The sequence below is a fragment of the Maniola jurtina genome, chromosome 10 (assembly GCF_905333055.1).
Source record: "Maniola jurtina chromosome 10, ilManJurt1.1, whole genome shotgun sequence".
NCBI lineage: Eukaryota > Metazoa > Arthropoda > Insecta > Lepidoptera > Nymphalidae > Maniola > Maniola jurtina.
Window position 1 is genome coordinate 40,407 of NC_060038.1, and position 21,042 is coordinate 61,448.

At 45.2% G+C, this 21,042-nt stretch overlaps 1 protein-coding gene across 1 annotated transcript in view; it reads right to left on the reverse strand.

The window, feature by feature from the left end:
* The window catches only part of LOC123869064 (collagen alpha chain CG42342), a 255,617-nt gene that overhangs the window by 4,723 nt on the left and 229,852 nt on the right, over positions 1–21,042 (reverse strand). The window contains exons 2-16 of the mRNA XM_045911801.1: positions 11,228–11,298; positions 10,810–10,845; positions 10,386–10,421; positions 8,910–8,945; positions 7,772–7,843; positions 7,316–7,384; positions 6,819–6,872; positions 6,193–6,372; positions 5,066–5,176; positions 3,136–3,216; positions 2,721–2,855; positions 2,379–2,408; positions 2,182–2,229; positions 710–814; positions 209–253 (exon numbers count right to left, since the gene is read on the reverse strand). Of these exons, the coding sequence (XP_045767757.1) occupies positions 209–253; positions 710–814; positions 2,182–2,229; positions 2,379–2,408; positions 2,721–2,855; positions 3,136–3,216; positions 5,066–5,176; positions 6,193–6,372; positions 6,819–6,872; positions 7,316–7,384; positions 7,772–7,843; positions 8,910–8,945; positions 10,386–10,421; positions 10,810–10,845; positions 11,228–11,298 (1,109 nt within the window). The remainder of the gene's footprint in view (positions 1–208; positions 254–709; positions 815–2,181; positions 2,230–2,378; positions 2,409–2,720; positions 2,856–3,135; positions 3,217–5,065; positions 5,177–6,192; positions 6,373–6,818; positions 6,873–7,315; positions 7,385–7,771; positions 7,844–8,909; positions 8,946–10,385; positions 10,422–10,809; positions 10,846–11,227; positions 11,299–21,042) is intronic.

Consider the following 21,042-nt stretch of genomic DNA (forward strand, 5'->3'; position numbering starts at 1 on the left):
TACACTGATGGTCAATATACAAAGATCGTAATTTTATATAAGTGTAACCTTGCCAAAATGGCGGTTTAGATCAGCAAATTTAGACCAATTTTACCTTACCAATGTTAACTTGGGAAAACTTCCCGGAAAGCTAATCTTAACATTCATGTCCTGAATAAAATGAGCTAGTTATTATGAGTCAATTACAGACCGCCTTGCCCCAACTCACCGGCAAGCCCATCGGGCCCGGGTCTCCCTTCTCTCCTCGCTCGCCCTGCAACGTGACCACATTACACTTAAAATTATTAATGTAGGTAATAAAATAATAAAAATATTATCTACGTCAATAATTCAATATGAGCTGGAAATTTGGGTTAGCTGTCCAATCACTGATCTCTAATGGAAAAGCCATAAGATGAAAAATTTGCTTAAAAAAAATAGTTATCTTCAAACAAAGTTAAATATTTTTACCGTAACAAGTAGCCTAATGGAAAAGCTTTGTACGAAGCACACTGTTATTGTATGTTTTGGCCAAAAAATTTTCAGTACCAGCCTCGAATAAAGATGTCGACGGTATAACGCCTTCGCATCTCGGAGAGATCTCTCTCCGGTTGTATCGAATTGCTGTCCGATCGGACCCTGAGAGTGAAGAAATAGAAGAACCTGTGCTCGCACACACGATATCTATGTGTGCTAGTGAAAATAGAACGGGAGTAGTGTGAATACGTACGGCCTTCCCGCGCAGCCCCGGCTCACCCTTGTCGCCCTTGATGCCCGGGGGGCCCGCCACGCCCGGGGGGCCCGCGGGGCCCGGCGCGCCCGGCGCACCCATCATCTGCACACCACACCGAGTCACACACGGGGCAGAGCAATGTTGACAACGCTAGTGTTACTTTGTACATTTTCGATACATTCTACTAATTCAAAAAAAAAAAACAAAAGAAAAATAAAACCGACTTCAAAAACCACAAGCACTAAAAACTAATAATTAATTTTTGTTTAGTTACACGTGTAATGTACCTAGGTATGAAGTCGAGCGAGCATAATAAAACAAAATTAGAAATCCAAATGTGAAGCTCGCCCGACTTCATACCTAGGTACATTTACACGTGTAACTAAACAAAAATCATTTATTACTTTTTAGTGCTTTTGGTTTTTGAAGTCGGTTTTATTTTTCTTTTGAATTTTTTTTATTTCACAATTTCTAGTGACCCCACTGTATATGCTGTGCCCAGTTAAAATCCTACTGTTTACTAAGCTATTACACTGATCGCGAGCAATTTGCTCTTATCCATTGAGGAGTTCTGTTCTCCATCTCCGAAGATATTCATCAGATCTTCACCAATATATGGAACCACCTGCACAGTATACCCTTCCAATTTGCAAATCGGTTCAGGGTACTTTTTTTAAGGTTGGTTAATAAAGCTTCAAATGGGTGAATTTTTGGCTCCTACGATAATTCACTCTACTACCGGGTTGCGATCATTGACAAGATTCTACTGAGGAGAGCCGGCGACAAACTCTGCAGTAACTCTTTCCATTTTTATGAACAATAATATGATTTTCAATGTGTGGTAGAGATCAGATTTTTTGGCGTTTTTACATCAGCAATCATTACTACTTTAGGAACGCTATATATTTATTATTTTGTACTGGTTTTATAAAGAAGTCATTCGTTTTCCTTTCTATTCGATCACCCTCAATTGAGAATAGATCGGGATTTTCAAATAACGGAGGCAAAAAGCAAACAAACTAAAGTGAGCTATAATCCGAACGGATGGACAAGTGCAAATTCACTCAAATAGACTCAGAGAGCTCGCTGCCCTCGGTCAATAGTTACTTAGTTCTTGATATCATAATTATAATCAGAGACTTAACAGACAGCTTAACAGAACCTATCCATACCAGATTAATTTCTGGAACGCGGAGGATGGAACATCACAGAGACGATGCTGGATCTAGACGGATTACAGCGAGGCAAAGTGGACAACGCAAAAGGCTAAAAGGATGATCCAGAATGGATTGTGTTGAGCAAGGCCTACAAGTTGTATTGCTGGAAGAAGGAAGCAAGGGATAAAACAAGGCCGAGACCCGTACAAGTAGCTTCCTAATCATTAATATAACACATCGAAGCGGAAAATGTCGTCATTTTTCTAAGTATTAGGCAAATTCAGCAAAGTAAGGAAAATAAAGTGAACTCACCATTTCGTGTCCATATAGCTCGTAGCCGGTGCCGTCTCCCTGCAAGTTCAACAGTGGGCATAAAGATTAACAGTTCCCAGCGATGCCACTTGAACTTTACTCTCGGACATTGCAAAAATTAACTTGTGTAGAGTACGGCAGTGTGTGTTTGAATGTATGTCTGTGTGTGTGTGTGCAGTGTGGGAGTGGATAGTTACCTGCCTGCGTCTCAGCTTCCGGTACTTCTGCTGAGCGCGCCGCACGCAACAATATACGCACCGCACGCCGCACGCACCGCACGCACCGCGAACCAACCGCCGCCACATCGGAAAATAAACCAACGGTACATTGTTACTGACATATCGTTCATTTATGAATCACACCAAGCAAGAAGTGGACTCTGAGGATGACGATCCACAGGGAAGTGAGAGGAAGGATTCACTCGTCTTTGTGCACTCGGGTGCTATTACCTGCTTAGCAAAGTGCGTCTCCTGGGAATCAAATCATTAGCATTAGGTGGGAGAGGTTTGCGAGGTAGTGTAGCGGGGAGGGGTACTCACCGAGTCGCCCTTGTCGCCCTTGTCGCCCTTGAGGCCGGGGTAGCCGGGCGGGCCGGGCAGGCCGGGCGCGCCCAGCATGCCCGGAGAGCCCATGTCGCCGTAGTCGCCCTTCTCGCCCTTCGGCCCCAGCTCGCCCTGCGCGGGGGTACAACACATAAGGATGAAAATAACTTCGGGGCAATATTTGAATCGTCTGAGCCCTAGACGATTCAAATATTGGACGGTGATAATATAACATACAACGATTCAATGTTATCCTAGAATCTAGAAAAAAGACAAATGAAAAATCATATAAAATTACTTACGTACGAATTTAATAATTAAAAAGAAGTGAGGCAATGACGATAATAACAACAACTAAAGTTACAAATAAAGGTAAATGATGGCAGTAGTTGTATGTTGCGTTGTCACTTACCGGTTTCCCGGGCGGGCCGGGCACGCCGGGGTCGCCGGGCCGGCCGTCCAGCCCCGGCGGGCCGCGCGGGCCGGCCGCGCCCTCCGCGCCCGCCGCGCCTGCAACAGCGCGCCCGTCACTCATCAGCTCATCATCGCCCACGTCATAAAAGCGTCTCTTTATTCAGTAAAAGTGTAGAGAACAGATTTTTATTGCATCATTTTTGAAAAGAGTTTCCTTCAGTAGAAAACCACTTCGTTTACCAGATCATAAATGATTTCGTTCAAATTTATTTAGAAAAATACAGAAGGTACAAAGTTAGTTAGGTCTGAAAATCTGTAGGTACATATAGAATGAAAAACTGACCGACTGACATCAACGCGCTGAGCCTTGAAACTTATAAATATGCATATAATTATAAGTAGATTATATTTTAGACCCCTTCAAAGAAAGAAAGCGTGATTTTCAGAAATTCCAGCCGATTGAAGCTGGGGAAGTAGCAAAAACCAAATAAATAAGTTACTTATCTCATAGGCCTGCGGCGCCGCTCCTCGCGCTCCTGTCGCCGCCGGCCACCAGTCGTCCGCCAAGCTACAGTCAGTCGTCACTTGTACCACTACCACGCGGCAACAACAGGCGTGCTAGTGAGTTACATGCTCGTGCTGCGTGCATGCCAGTGCTCAAGCTCAAGATATAAACAGGACAGAGCGGGTCGTCCACACAGAACAGACAGTTCCAAGATACTAGAGAGTGATGTAGTCGAAGACACACCTTTCGAGAACCAAAACAAAATGCTTTCGATGAGAAGACGAATAGTTTCAGAAGACACTGTGAATCGTAGGTAGGAAACGATAGACCGAAGAGTTCTTGGCTAACTTCTGGGCCTAACGCGGCGCTGACGTGGTGTTGGGCAAGATTTATTGCTAATTAAAGGAAGTTACTAATAACTATTGCTATCCTCAATTTTAAACGATCAAGGTGATCGGTGTTATCCTCAGCAGCGCGACGTTAGACCTTCGGAAGTACCAGATAAAGACTCGTCACTTGTTCACGACTAGGCCAGCAGTGTTGCGACTCGAGTTACAATTTTTCGGTAAAACTGGACTTCGACTGCGACCCATTGACGATAAGTAGAATTTTAATATTAATTTAAAATGCTAGAATACGAGACGATCGGGTTGTACTCTCGATACGACATTTACGAGTAACTTCGGGGATGATAACTATCGTCGTCTAAGAAGACGTCGCAGAAGTGTCGCAACACCGCGCGCCGTGCAGTGGTGGTGGTTACCCGCTTGCCGCGCTTGCCGCGCGCGCCGCGCTCGCCGGGCGGGCCCGCCGCGCCCGCCGCGCCGCGCTCCCCGCGCGCGCCCTCCGCGCCTTCAACACAACCGCGCTGTACTCACCGCCTCCACCACTCCCATCGACCTACTCAATCTAACATCGAAGCCCTGCCACTACTCTTCCGAGATACTAGTATTATGTTAATGTTGTTATTATTAGTATAGTTAAAATACAGCTGTACTAGCACTTTCATATGTTTTATCGATAACATTCATTTGCGCAGCACAAACTAACGCCGGCTAAAACCAAATGTACACCAATGAAATACGAACCTTGTTACTTGTCGTTACGATTTTCAACACGAGAACAACAGAGATTCGTGCTATTTCGCTTATAATTCCCGCGTACAAAACATGGCGCGCGGGCAACAACCGACAGCGGAGGCGGAAGGCCACGTGCTACGATGGCTGAGATATTTTCGCTCCATTCAAAAACAAGAATTTCTGCGCAGGTATATCGGCGTTACTTATAAAAGTGCCAGTACGTACCAAAAAAATATCAAAATGTACAAGCCCACCTCAGCAGAATTAAAAAGCTTTTTACGTTTACATCTATCAAAATCAAAAAGGTGTTTGCGTTAGTGTGATTACTGCAGGCTTAATATGACAGTACCGGGGGGCCCGGGCGGGCCGGGGGGGCCCTCGATGATGCCGGTGGGGAAGGCGTCGCCCTTCAGCGTCGTCGTGAACCCGCGCTCGCCCTTGTCGCCTTTGTCGCCCTGGAACGCCACCAAATTGCGTCTTCATTATAACGTGATAAATAATTTCTCATACGTCATTAGATACAGGTGTGTATTGATTCTAGATTGGTAATTGGTATACAAAGCACATTTAAGTAGGTACCTGTATTTGATTACTTTTTATTCCACATTTTTTGAGAGAGATGAGAATTGAGATTTTAGTAATTTAGATTTACTGTGTCAAATCGATCAGTGTCGGAAAATTCTATACTATAATATAATATATATAATATTATCTATACTAACTAATAAAATTAAATTGGAGTGTCTGTCTGTAATTTCGAAAAAACTACCGCATATTAAGGTCATATGGTTTTTTGAACGATACTATAACTGAATCACACATTTTTAAAATTTTTGTCTGTTTGTCTGTCTGTCTGTCTGTCTGTTTGAAAAGGCTAATCTTGGGAACGGCTGAACCGATTTTGACGGGATTTTCACAGACAAGTAGAGAATTGACCAGGGAGTAACATAGGCTACTTTTTTAACCGACTTTCAAAAAGGGAGTTGTGTTTTTCTACCTATGTCGGTGTACACCGAAATCTCCGAAATTTTTGAACCGATTTGCGTAATTTTTTTTAATTGATAGAGGAACTTTGGACATTGTTTCATAAAAAAATTGGATTCCAACTCCTCAATCCTGATGCTGCAGGGGACCTCACCATCAATAATGATGTGATTTAGAAACTGTCGGTTATAAATTGATTGATATTGAAGGTATCTGTACCAAGTAAAGACTTTTTCGTTGACCTCGAGGACCCAACTCCTCAACTTAAATCCTGGTGATCCCTCGGGATTTTACGTGGTACAGAAACACGTTGCATCCCGGGGACGGGCTATTACGGATAGGCTACTTTTGTCCTGGGAAATCAAAAGTTCCCACGGGATTTCAGACCCTAAATCCACGCGGGCGAAGCTGCGGGCATCAGCTAGTAAATAATATAATCTAAGTAATAGAGATCTACTCCGTTTATCATAATAATGGTATTTCTCACTTTGTGTCCGATAGGTCCAGGCGGTCCCACGGGGCCCAGGGGCCCGACGGGTCCGGGCGGCCCCACGGGCCCCGCGCCGCCGGGCGCGCCGGGCGGCCCGCCGCGGCCCTCCGCGCCCGCCGTGCCCTCGGTGCCGGGCAGCCCCGGCGGCCCCGGCGGCCCCGGCTCGCCGGGCTCACCCTGTAATGCATCGCATTTTAAATTAATTTATGTACTATAAGTCGCACCATGCAAAAGTTAATGATAATAATCAGGTTAGTAAAAATATTATATATATTGAAGATGATGATTAATTTTATGTAAGTGTAAGTTTTTTTAGGATTTCTTGAACGTCCGTGCTGAATTCGAGAAGTCTCTAGGCATTATACTTTGTAATCTAATAAAACGAAAAGTTATCAGGAAGTAAATATAAATACATATATTTTTTTCTAAATATTCGCTAAAAATCTTTTAAAATATGTAGTAATAAAAAAACAACGCCATGCTGATTCTGAAGTAGAATCTACTTGAAATCGAAGAATCTAGAAAAGCTACAGCGTAAGTAAACTGAGACGGGACGAAGTGGCAGACGTAGTGCCACAGGGGGCGGCGAAGCGACAGCGCATGCGGCGACGGAAGCCACTCACCTTGAGCTGGATGACGGAGTGCGCCGAGATGTTGTGTCCGGCCGCCTGCAGGCCCTACAACACGCGACAGTACAACATGCGCACGCGCCGACCGACACGCGACACCTGAACACGACACCAGCTGCCGCGCGGGCGCCGGCCGAGCGAGCATGTGTGTGCGCCAACAGCACAGCAAATGCGTTATTATGACCAGCTATGAATGTCAAGTGATCCCGGAGAGCATCACGCACATCCTTCGTCACGCGCCTGCGCGTCTCGTCGAGACTCGATTCATCGGAAAGGATCAAGTCTCGATCATCGAACGGCAAAGGAGATCGTGTTCGGGTGTCGCGACAGTCTTCTACACATTTAGATAAAACAAAATAAAAGTACAAAAACCCACTAAACTACTCTCGGAGAAGTTTGAACACACACAGCGACCCATGTCAATGTCACAACGAAGCGCAAAATAATAGAAGCCTATAGTCATAGTGGAGAGCGCGGGCGGCGCGCGGTACCTTGACGGCAATGATCTCCGCCGTGGTGTACGGGGACATCTTATAGTTGTCCACCGACCGCTTCACGCCCTGCAACCACCCCACACGTTAGTCCTTCTGCCCTCACATATAGTGCACGTGTCCGCTCGGAGCGCGCTCGCTCTCGTAGTGCTATGGAACGGCATTTCGACACGACCGGAGAGATCAGGCGCGAGACGGCTTCACGTGATCTCCGCGGCGCGAGGGCGCAATACCGCTAGCTCCCTAACTCCGGGTTACTACTGAGAATGTTTTGATAAGCCCGATAAGGCTCAATTAGGGATTCGAACCCGGAACCTCATGATCGGTAGCTGAAGACGTTGGCTACCGTGAGCTTGAAAAAGCATATCGTAGAGTCTGATGTTGGTGGAGGGCGTTTTGAGACAGCCTAAGGCAGTATACGAGTTTGTGTAGCAGCAAGTAAACGCAGCGGAGTACCTTGACGGCGGCGAACACGTCGAAGCCGGGGCTGCCGTGCTCGCCCTTCTGCCCCTTGTCGCCCGGCCGGCCCTGCGACACCATGCGAGATACTTCATTATACTTACATCTTTTTTTTAATAGTTTATAGTAGACTTGCAACGAATATTCGGTTACTATTCGGTATTCGGCCTATTCGGCTGCTTTTATTATATTCGGCCGAATACCGAATACTTAAATAATATATTTTGTCATAGAGAAATAATTGGTAAAATGAAAAATTAAAATCGATTACGTATATATTCATATTTTCATTTCTGTTATAATCATTTAAGTAGTCATTGGTGCATAACACAGGTACATAATCATCTTCTGAATTGGAAAAATGGAGGATTCTATGTATTTGAATAATTGTGGTAATCAAAATTTAGAAGGGTAAGGTTCTCATTTCTTTTATAATCATTTATTAAGTAGTCATTGGTACATAAAACAGGTACATAATTTAATCATTTTCTGTATTAAACAAGTTAAGAAATTTTCTATGCTATTGAATTATTTTCATAATCAAAATTTAGAAGGGGAAGGTTATGGTGCAGAAAGACTAACTTTACTGCATTTTTAGGAAGTAGTTTACTTCTTTTTTTCTCGTAGACTATCCCAACTTCAGAGCGATGAGAACATTAGAACAAAACAAAGGAGCGCGAAACAATCACTGTACAAGTTTTTGGCGCTAAAATCCAGCCGAATACTTTTGCCTAATATTCGGCTATTCGGTCAGGGGCCTCGCCGAATATTCGGTATTCGGTATACTGCCGAATATACTATTCGTTGCAAGTCTAGTTTATAGTATTTATATAGGTTTCAAGACTTTCGCCTAACGATTATATATATCTCTTATGGAAAGCAAATCGTATTGTTATTAATGATCTTTAGTGTTCATTTTTGGCACTAGTCTTACACCGAACTAAGATAGTCTTTTAGTGCAACTGAAGGAAGATCGGTCGTTTTATTCCTTTCACAAATGACCTATCTCACGAAGCCTGCGCGCCGCCCGCGCCGCCGGCCTGGCTCCCCGCGCGAGCTCGCGACGCGGCGCGGCGGCGCGGCGGCGCGGCTCATCGGTGAGAGTGCACATCAGAGATACAATGTAAATGCTTACCGGATCACCTTTGGGACCATCCAGACCAATAGGGCCCTGAAAAATTAAAATAAATCATCTTCAATATTTTACATTTCTCAACTCTTTAAGAATTCTATTTTTAAAATCACCACACGTATCACACAGCTATCGGTTATTGTATGCATTAGTGTTATTACAAGTGTAAATTAAAAATTAATAACACCCCCGACAAGTGAAGGTTACAGTAACTAGAAAATAGCTGATAACTTTCAAACAGCTGAACCGATTTTCTTGGATTATAGCTAAGAACACTCTCGATCAAGCCACCTTTCAAACAAAAAAAAACTAAATTAAAATCGGTTCATTTGTTTAGGCGCTACGATGCCACAGACAGATACACAGATACACACGTCAAACTTATAACACCCCCCTTTTTGGGTCGGGGGTTAAAAATAAAACGAAGAAGAAATTGGAAGGAGAAAATGATTAGAGAAGGAGAGTTATGTTGTCACAACTAGCTACTGCTCACACGACAGGAGTCGAATGCAGAATACGTGGCAGGGGCTATCGGAATTATAAATATTTAATATATTTTTCATGCAAACATCAGTCAGACAGTAGGTCGTCAGTCAGTCACACAGGCTGTGGTAAAGCCTGCCGTTTAACAGGCTCCTTATTCTCTATGCCATTCAAATCATAATATCTCAGCCGTAATATCGTAATGTCGACTTCTTGCATCACGACGATCTTTTTACAGAGCAAGGGTCATTTGGAAAATAAACGATAAACTATATCGGTTCATATAACGTGGTGGAATGCTTCGGCCGCGGCTACTTACCACCCCACCTGCAGAGCCTTGACGCCAAGCGCTATAGCATCCTGGTACGATACCGCGTAGAATTTGATCGCCGCTGCCATCGATCATAGGTATGCCTTCCCGGTTACACCGCTTGCAGGTGAGGTAGCAGTCGAGGGCGAACTCGTCATCCAATTGATGATAAGGAGTCGTCGCATTGTAAGTCACAAAATTACGATTAAGATTTCAATGACATGAAGAATCGAGGCCTGACGACGCTAGTAGGTACTCGTTGTAAATTAAATTTTAGTACGAAATGGATTCACGTGAGGAAGTATGTTATATTGTTAGATATAGGGACTAAAGGCATTAGTTGGCGCACGTCCGGCAGACACAACTACGGGCGGGCTCTACGGGAGCGACTCCGCAGCATGCTCTATACAATCGCTTAAGTCTCATCGATCTGAGTCCTTTGAAATTCTGGTACATCTAGGTCCAACGAAAACCGCAGACTCTAAATCTATCGATAATGTGTAGTCAACGAATGTGTCTAAACCTGAAGGTTGCTTTAAATTGTCGGTTAGCAAAAATTTTGTGCTTTCGTTAAAGAATAGTAGGGCAGTTGTAAAGAGCGTGCGTGCAGGGTCGCCCTACGGGGCTACGGGGCTACGGGGCGGCGGGTCCGAGGCAGGTCGAGGCACTACGGGGTCAGCGCTTACCATGAAGCCTCGCTCGCCCTTCTCGCCCTTGCTGCCCTGAAACGGGAATCGTTATCTGTCATCTGCCCGTCGCCTGCTACTGCCTGCTCCACACTGCATTACATTCTCTATTGCACTTTTTAATACTTGCTATGAATAAAATAGCCTTTTTATGGTGATCTATCACCGTCTGCGCAGATTCCAGTTCAATATTCTTCTCATATTGCGACAGCATGTAACGCTACTGTTGCTATTGCTCTTTGCAACTTTGGAGTTATCGTCGACTTCAGGAAAATTTTACAATTTTAATTTCTACCCTTAGATGCGCAAGTATACATCGGAGAAGTTATCGAAAGATCGAAGAATAGTGACAGATCGAAAAGTAGGCATGTCACGTTGAAAAAAGAGTAAAAATTATACAAATTAAAATAAAAAAGCAATATACCGGAAATCCGTTTTTCCCCGGCGCCCCCATCAACCCCTGCAAATAAACAGCAAAAATAAAATAACAAATATAAACAAAGATATAAAAGCCCTACATTTAGCTAATGTGGGAACACAAAAAGATAAGTACGGTTTCACGGTTTTCACTGTTTGGCTGTTCAGTAACTTCGTGCATCGGCCCCGCAGCGCGCCGTCCGCCGACACTCGGGGAGCCTCGCCACTGGCGCCTCGACCATTACGATGGTGACATTGGTGGAAAAAGAGGGGGGGAATACTCATGACTACGTTACATGAGGGAGTGGACTGGCACTAAACCAGTCTGAGAACTATTCCGAGCCATGGACAAGGAGAAGTTTGGCCAACTCACTGCTGACCTTCAGCTGTGGTTAGTGTAGTGTGCAGTGTGTGAGCGTACGTACCGGCGGGCCGGGCTCGCCGGAGTCTCCCTTCTTGCCCTTCTTGCCGCGCTTGCCGGGCGGGCCGGGGGGACCTGCAAACGAAACACAAGATGTTTGAAATTCAAGCTCATGTAGACTAGATTATTATAGTACTTCCCAGTTACACGAAATTTTGTGGGAACTTTGATATCCAGGTTTTTTCTAATAAAATTTAATTTAGAGTTTTGACACTATTGTGAACAAGCACCTACTTTTTTTAAGCTACTTCCAAAAAGGAGGAGGTTTTCAATTCATTTTGTATCCTCCTGAGTCCTGGCTGCCGCTAGTCCTAGTCTGGAGCGGGGACTGCCAGAATGCTTTGCACTATTTCATATCATTTGTACTTAAATATGTTTACTAACATTTAGCTTTTATTGTATCGCCTATCAATTCAACAGGTGAGCTATGAATTTATAATGACCACAGAATAAGCTATTAAATGATTGAAGTGAATTAGATCGATGATAATGTATGCAGGAGTCAGGAGGGCGTCCTGTAGTAACAGAGTGCTAGGTATGAGGCGCGTAGCTATCGACGACGTCGTCTGTTGTCGAGGGCTCTCGAAGGTGTCGCCGGAGGACGCCTCTCGAGACGAGCACTCGCCCAGCTGTGTGAACTGCCCACACGCACACACAGTGCTCCACAGCACACAGGTGCGTGTATTTAGTTCGGAAATTATTCACCCCCGCTGCATATTATCCGGAGTAGCAAGTCCTCATAATCATATTGTGAACTTTATTATAAGAGATTGTCAAAACTTTATTTTTTCTCTTTTCACTTTTATTGTAATCTATGCTAATAAATAAAATCGGAGTATCTGTCTATAATTTCGAAATAACTACCTCATATGGTTATTTGGACGATACCAACACTGAATCACACGTTTTTAAAATTTTTGTCTGTCTGTCTGTCTGTTTGAAAAGGCTAATCTTCGGAACGACTGAACTGATTTTGACAAGATTTTCACAGACAAGTAGAAGATACAAATAGAAGACACAAAAACACATGTAAAGGAACACAACACAGAAAGAAGAAAACGGAAAAAACAATTGTGTGCAAAGGCGGCCTTATTGCTTGGAGCAATCTCTATTCTCTACCAGGCAACCTTTGCTGAAAGGAAAAGTGCTAGGGTTGGATAGTACCAAGTCGCAAGGAATTTTAGAATTTTAGAAGATTGGCCAGGGAGTAACATAGGCTACTTTTTTAACCGACTTTCAAAAAGGGAGTTGTGTTTTTCTACCTATGTACACCGAAATCTCCGAGATTTCTGAACCGATTTGCGTAATTTTTTTTTAATCAACTTTGTGACATTGTTTCATAAAAAAATTGGATTCCAACTCCTCAATCCTGATGCTGCAGGGGATCTCACCATCAATACTGATGCTGCAGGGGATCTCACCATCAATACTGATGGGATTATGAAACTGACGGTTATAAATTGTTGATTGATATTGACGGTATCTGTACCAAGTAAAGACTTTGTCGTTGATCTCGAGGACTCAACTCCCCAACCCTGATGCCGTAAGGAATTGCATTCCTAAATCCTTTTGGTCCCTCGGGATTTTTAAAGGATCATCCGTTTAAATGTTTTTACGTGGTACAGAAACACGTTGCATCCCGGGGACGGGCTATAATTACGGATAGGCTACTTTTGTCCTGGGAAATCAAAAGTTCCCCCAGGATTTCAAATCCTAAATCCACGCGGGCGAAGCTGCGAGCATCAGCTAGTCTTAAATATTTCACGTAATCGCTTTAAACTTTAAGGCCTTTTTCGCACGAGAGTTTTTTTTAACATCCGTTAAAAAACCGTTCAAATAGAACAAATGCATTCCCAAATCCCAAGTATCTGTTCTTTAATGCGCACTTTGTTAGCGCAACGCCGGGTTTTAACGCAACGCTTTTTTAACGCTCGTGCGAATTAGGGCTAAGAAATTGTAATATAAATTTGGAAAACATGTTACTTAGTGGTCTTCATAGAAAATCAAAAGGAATTGCACTGTGACAGAAATGTCTAATCTAACCATTGCTAATAAATAGTAATTGATGACTTATATATTACGTTTTTTATGCTCGGTAGGCAGTACCTGCTTTCTTAATTTCTATTTCGGGGGCGTGTGTGACGTGTTCAGGAGAGGTCTGTTGCTCGTAAACTGCGCGTCTAGACACGGCCGCTGTCGTATGCTAAGCAGACACGACACGACACGCGCGCACGCGACCGCATACGTCGCCGCTACGATTTACGATGTTTAGTGACGGCGCGGAGCTCAGCATAACGTATGAGAGCTCCTGCCGTGCTCGTGGCGCTACCGACCTCCGCTTCTATATAATTGCCTATAGCGGCTCATTTCGTTGTTGGCACATTCAGTAGATTAATAAGCTTTCTAAGTTGCCGGAAAAGTATTTAAAACATTTTGAAAATTAATTTCAATGAAAAGATCGTGGGCTGGCCTGGAAATAGTATGGCAGTGAAGGTTCTGATGGTAGAGCCTTCACTGCCTGATAGTGAAGGCTCTACCTCTACTAGTGATGACTGGAGCCAATGAAGAAAATATATTATTATATAAAATTTCCACATTTACCCAGCTGGTTACCGATCGCAGGAGTTGTTGCATACAGGACCACAGCGCTCACCACTCCGCGCCCACCACACCGCGCTCACCACACCGCGCTCACCACACCGCGCTCACCACACTGCGCACACCACACCGCGCTCACCACACCGCGCTCACCACACTGCGCACACCACACCGCGCTCACCACACCGCGCTCACCACACCGCGCTCACCACACCGCGCACACCACACCGCGCTCACCACACCGCGCTCACCACACCGCGCACACCACACCGCGCACACCACACCGCGGAGATCTACGTCTTATAGAGCACCAATTCGCAAAATCTCAAGTCTGTAAAACCGGCGGCGGCGGCTTAAAAATGTAGGCACGTTGATATACGAGTCACTCAGTCTGTCCCTTACCTTCGTCCTTTACGTTCGTAGATATCGAGGTAACATAGGGGCTGGTATAATTACAAGGAGTTCCTCAAAGTTCCGGAACGCGAAACAATTGCACAAGTGTCGGGGCGCGGAGACAGATGTGTGTTGCGTCGCGCGACGACAGCGGGCCGCGACTAACGACACTTAGCAACAACGACGCCGCAACTTGGCCCATTAGCATGCTTTATTTCCTACTTGTGCTATTTGCGAGCCGCCCCCGCCCGCGCCCGCGCCCCTCGCGCCCCTCGCGCCTGCTTGCGGAAACTTTTGATGGCAAAACAGGGCACTCGAGGTTTATGGGATTGCGAGCGGCAACTATCCGACCGTGGATCAATGCTGTGATCCACTTCTAAACACTGCTTACTACATATCAACCTTTATGTGGTACTACGACCGTAAGTTAAAGTTCCGGAATTTTTATTCCACGTCATGTTAATTTAGTATTATGACAAAATATTACGTTCAGTATAAGTAAGTTTAGATCAAGTAGTGTGTGAAACATTATGTATCTATTATGCAACCGTTTTATAAACTACTATTTCGAAATATGTGCGTAGTTGGGTCGATGTCGCGCTGTGCCTACTTATTTCTCAAAGATTACACTTCAATACTTTTTTGGTTTTAGACTTTTTTAGTGGGTTCTACATTATAGAGAACCATGCAAAATGCATGCATGCACCATATTATGCAAAAGTTTTTGCATAGATATAGGGAGCCAGCGATTTGAGTCTATGTTGTTATTATGTCAGTCAGTCAGTTCCTCTTTTTATAAATGGATGATTAAATTCCTCGGACAGCTCAGCGCGGAGCAGACTTGAAGCGGCAGTGCACTACGCCTTGCGTCACATTTGCCGACACGACCACCAGTCTGCTGGGCGCGCTGTTCTCTCGATCAGAGACGTACATTACTAGACAACTACTGCACAGTGGTGGCAGCTGGTTTCATTAGTCTCGTTTGTATGCCGAGGAGTTGTCGTGACCCGCCGGGTTCCAGAGCGGCGTCAGCTTGTGAACTGTTACATTGTACATAACAGCTTCCTGCCGACATACAGTCGACTGTTGAAGTTCTTTGATTATTTCGACGACTAGCTATGTCAGTGTTGCGTCACACTCTATCCGGAGCTACCGGCTCCACCCCCGCACGGCATTACGCGAACACCTAACAATAGCGCGTAATTTTCATGAAAACTCTTGTGATCGGGCGATTTCACTAAACGTAATATTTTCGTAACGCACTTCGGGGACCTTCCGCGAAAAACAAGATTACTTTCTGAAGTATGACGCTTAAGCGAGGCTAACTCAATGTACGCGCGATCGCGGCGCGCTGCCCCGGGGCCGGGGCGCGGGTAACTCGATTATCAACGTTCACGACGAGCGGTAATGGCCACGTCGGGCGGTGCAGATTTGGGGAGCCATCCGCGCATCTGCCACTATTTACACACTCATTGTCCCATATCACATCAGTATATCAACAAATAATCCTCTAATTGTTGTAAAACGGCGCGCCGCTTTAAATCTTGCCGACAAATCTAAAAAAAGCGAAACTCGGTCAGTTCTTTACAACTTACAGTTGATTTTTATATTGTCTTTCCGATAAATTCGTAACAAGCTTTAAAGAGGCTCGGGTTTGGAAGGGGTCGCGGGGTCGCGGGGTCGCGTGTGGTGTGTGTGATATTGTAATGTGGGTACATAGAAAACTGGAATACCCGCGTCAGTCATGTAATCGCCACGAAGTAAAATGGATTACGGAAATATAGTTTGTGCCTAATTTCTTTCCCTTCGCCCTCAGAACGTTACAGTGGCGAACGAGGATTAGTTTAAAACGAAGAGTGCGTCTGTGTCGGGTTATCCTCCATCATGTCGATCGGAAAAGTGAAGGAATTCGATATAAAAAGCGGGGTGTGGTCGTCATACGTCGAGCGGCTTGAGATGTATTTTACAGTTAATAATGTTAAGAGTGACCTCAAGCTACCTACGTTGATAGCGGTGATGGGAGATGAGGCTTACGAACTTCTAATCAACCTGGCCAGCCCAAAGAAACCGTCAGAGTTGAAATATGAGGACGCAATCGAGTTATTACGTCGGCATTTACAACCGGCTCCTTCAGTTTTGGCAGAGAGATTCAGATTTAGACAGAGTTAAAGATTAAGATCCCCTTATTTAGTAATTGTCATAAAATTAGCGAAACCAGTGGATTAGGTTGCTTGGATAATGAATTAAGGAATGTGGTTGACAGGTATAAAGAACTGTTTAGCGGCGGTCTGGGTCGGTACTCCGGAGGCAAGGCAACCCTAAGAGTGCGCGAGGGGGCGACTCCCGTCTTCCACCGTGCTCGGGCCCTGCCGTACGCCCTGCGCGATCGCGTCGATGCCGAGCTCGACGCGATGCCGCGGGATGGAGTCATCGAGCCTGTGGACTGTTCGGACTGGGCTTCGCCTCTTGTACCGGTAAATAAAGCTGACGGTTCTTTGAGGATTTGTGCGGACTACAAGGCTACAGTGAATCCCGTTTTGTTAGTTGATCGTTATCCTTTGCCTAGGATCGATGATTTAATCGTTCGCTTAAGCGGCTCGAATTACTTTTCGAAGATAGACCTGTCGCAAGCGTATAGTCAGATTGAACTGGATGATTCCAAAAATATTACCGTAATCAATACTCATAGGGGTTTATACCGGTATAATAGATTAGTTTATGGACTAGCGTCGAGTGCGGGAATTTTTCAACGTATAATGTCTAACTTATTACAGGATATACCTAATGTTGAAGTGTTCTTGGATGACGTAGTAATTGGAGGAAAGAACAGGCAGGAACATTTGCGGGCGGTCGAGTCGGTCTTTAGTAGGTTACACCGTTACGGGTTAAAATTAAAAAGTAATAAGTGCGTTTTCCTGGTAGATGAGATAAAATATTTAGGCTATGTATTAAATAAGGAGGGCATAAAAACGGACCCAGATAAAATTGAAGCCATAACAAAGATACCTAGGCCCAGCAATGTAACTGAACTACGTTCATTTTTAGGTTTGGTTAATTTTTACGCGAAATTCGTTAGGAATATGAGTGCGAGACTAGTACCTTTATATGAGTTGTTGAAAAGAGATACGAAATGGGTTTGGTCAAAGGAATGCGAGCGAGCGTTCAAAGAAGTTAAGACCTTATTAACTAGTGCAGAGGTGTTATCGCATTATGATCCCGCGCGGCCACTTATCGTAACATGCGACGCGAGCGCGAAGGGCATAGGTGCAGTCCTCTCTCAACCGAGTCGGAATGGGGACTGTGAGCGACCGGTGGCCTACGCATCGCGGACACTAAATGATGCAGAAAAAAATTATTCCCAAATACATCGCGAAGCGCTTGCAATTATATTTTCCGTTCATAAGTTTCATCAATATTTATATGGTCGGCATTTTACCTTGCGTACCGACCACAAGCCTTTAGTGTCGATCTTTGGCCCACACACGGGGATACCGACGATGGTGGCTAGCCGTATGCAGCGCTGGGCTATTATTTTGTCCGCGTACACATTCGATATCGAGTACGTGCGTACCGATAAGAACGGGGCGGACGGGTTGTCGAGGTTACCGATGACAGGTAAACAACTCGCGGCGCGGCAGGTACCGGAGCAGACCTACTTACACTTTATCCAGGAAGCTTTGCTGTTAGATTACAATGAGATAAAAAAACATACGACTAGGGACCCAGATTTATCGAAAATACTTAGTTACTTACGGGACGGTTGGCCCACGGAGAATAGTATTACTAATTTGCAACCTTATTTTAATCGCAAAAATGAGTTGTATGAAGAGCTGGGATGTGTGATGTGGGGGCATAGGTTGGTGGTTCCGGAGACATGTAGGGATAGAGTGTTGAAAATGATTCATGAGCCCCACATGGGAATAGTGAAATCTAAGTCTTTAGCACGCAGTTACGTTTGGTGGCCTTCGTTAGACGAGTCTATACAACGTATGTGCCAAGGATGCGAGGTATGCGCGGCGCAGGCGGACGCGCCCCCAAAGCAAGCCGTACGTATGTGGCCGTGGCCTAACAGACCTTGGTCACGGATCCACCTGGATTTCATGGGCCCTATTTTTGGAAAAACGTATTTGGTGATCGTAGATGCAACGTCTAAATGGATAGAAGTATTCCAGGTGCCGAATACGGCGTCTACGGTAGTTATTGACAGACTTACTGAGTTATTCAGTAGATTCGGGTTAGCTAAACAGATAATAACGGACAATGCGAGTTATTTCGCCAGCACGGAGTTTAGGAACTTTACACAAAGTCACGGGATCGAGCATATTTTTACGGCTCCGTACCACCCCGCCTCGAACGGTTTAGCGGAAAACGCAGTGAGAACACTAAAACGCGTGATTAAGAAAGCGGTGTCAGAGAGACAGAACGTAGACAGGGCTCTCTGGACTTTTTTGATGCATTATAGGAATACGGAACATTCGACCACCGGGGAGTGCCCCGCCATGTTGCTGTTAGGTAGGCGGCTTCGGACCAAACTAGACGCTTTAAAACCGGATAGGGAGAGGAAAGTAGCTAAGGTACAGCAACATCAAAGAGAAATGGCGAAAGGAGTAGAAAGGGAGGTAAAACCAGAGGATGAAGTGTGGTATAGGCAGTATCTGAAGAGAGAAAAGTGGGTACCGGGTCAGGTCGTGGAATGTACCGGTCCAAGCAATTATAAAATCAGAGGTCAGGATGGAGACTTAGTTCATAGGCACATCGATCAGCTTAAGAAACGGTCCACCAGGTTTTCTCTCGCTTGTCCTACTACAAGCTTAAATCGGGAGTCTAGCACAGATCCTCAATCGCCGGCGGCTTTATCGGAGCAGGTCCAGCCGGAGCGGTCCACACGAGGTGACATTGAAGCGCCAGTTACACCGGGTAGCTCGACAGGGTCAGATAAGGCCCATACGGATACTCCGGCTTCACCGGAGTTCCAAGATGCCGTGGAGAGTGACGAGTCTCCGGCTCAGACCCGCCGCCGCAGTACCTCCCCGGCTCACGCAATAGTGCCGGAGCCGCGTCCACTCAGACAATGTAGAATAAGGAAACCTTTTAATAAACTTTGATATTTTGCTTTTATTTTGTATTTAGAATAGACTTTAGTATTTTTATAGCTTAGTATGTAAGATTTTAAGTATTTATTAAGTGTGGGGGTGTAATGTGGGTACATAGAAAACTGGAATACCCGCGTCAGTCATGTAATCGCCACGAAGTAAAATGGATTACGGAAATATAGTTTGTGCCTAATTTCTTTCCCTTCGCCCTCAGAACGTTACAGATATTTAATTAAAAAAGCTGTTGAGCGAGCTGCCCGCGCCGCGGCCTCGTGCAATCAGACGTTATATCGGGGCCATCGACGACTGACCGGCGAGTGCCCATACACTCGAACCCTGCTCCCCATCGACGACCGACCGGCGAGTGCCCATACACTCGAACCCTGCTCCCCATCGACGACCGACCGGCGAGTGCCCATACACTCGAACCCTGCTCCCCATCGACGAGCGACCGGCGAGTGCCCATACACTCGAACCCTGCTCCCCATCGACGACCGACCGGCGAGTGCCCATACACTCGAACCCTGCTCCCCATCGACGACCGACCGGCGAGTGCCCATACACTCGAACCCTACTCCCCATCGCCCAAACAAAAGCTGAACTTTGCGTTTGTTCTGTCCGAGTAGTTCCTTACGTGATCCGAAACGCAAAATTGTTAGTTTTAGCAAACTGGCCTTCGCCGTGTTCGTTAAACCTAAACAATTATGGCAATTCCTATTTGTTTAGGAGCTTGATGCTTGATTGTTTGTCCTTACCTACCGATGCTGATACAATTTGACAGTCTGATTAAGTAATTAGTTCTGTATTTAAGTGTCTAGGACGGACTGCGAGCTGATTGCAAAGTTTCAGTTCGAATGTGGTGCTATTGCAGCTAACGTTGCTGCATCGACATTGACGACCGCCTATCCCGAACGCGAATTGCATCCAATCCGATATTTGTAGCGGGATTTCACTCTTTTGGCTTCAATCCGTTTTTAAAAAGTCGTCTATTGGAAGATTTTTGCCAGCAAACCTCAAAAAGATTGTGAATCTTTTTGTTTTTTCTGGTAGGTAGAATTAGATTGAAAAACCTCGAAAAACATAAATGGTATCACTCAAAAAATTGCAAATAAAGAGTCCCGTTAGCATCACATAACAATGCGCGATATGATCAAAGGGCGGGATATCTATTCGCAATAAATGCCGGCGGCGGGACGGGACGACTCCCGGACGCGGGACGGGCGCGGCTCTGCTGTCGCTTGTTTGTTCTACAAACTGGGTAACACGTGCCTCGTCGTGTCTGAACGCTGCCACTAGTGGAAATATCTAAAATCAATTTTTTTTTGGTGCATAAACCTCTCGTGTTTTGCGTAAAATCCTACAATAGTCCATACTGACCCATCATCGGCATTATCCATTCTTCCATACTGATATTGAAAATGCGAAAGTATGTGTCCCGTCTGTTATCTTTTCACAAAACTTGTGAATCAATCTTAACATATTATGTGAACTGAATGTGTGTCGCAACTCGCAACAAACGTGCAACAAACGCTTCCACACGACAAAAGCTGTATGTACAAGTAATTGAACGTGAAATGAAGTGCGCGCGGAGGGCTGACATCAAAGCGACGCCGCGGGGCATTATGTGTGTCGTGTCGTAGCTCACGTCGAAACATGCGCTAAGCCTTCCAGTCGTTTGGATCTGGAGTGTGTAGCGGCCACGGAGTACAAAAGACGCTTTTAAAAATTAAATAAC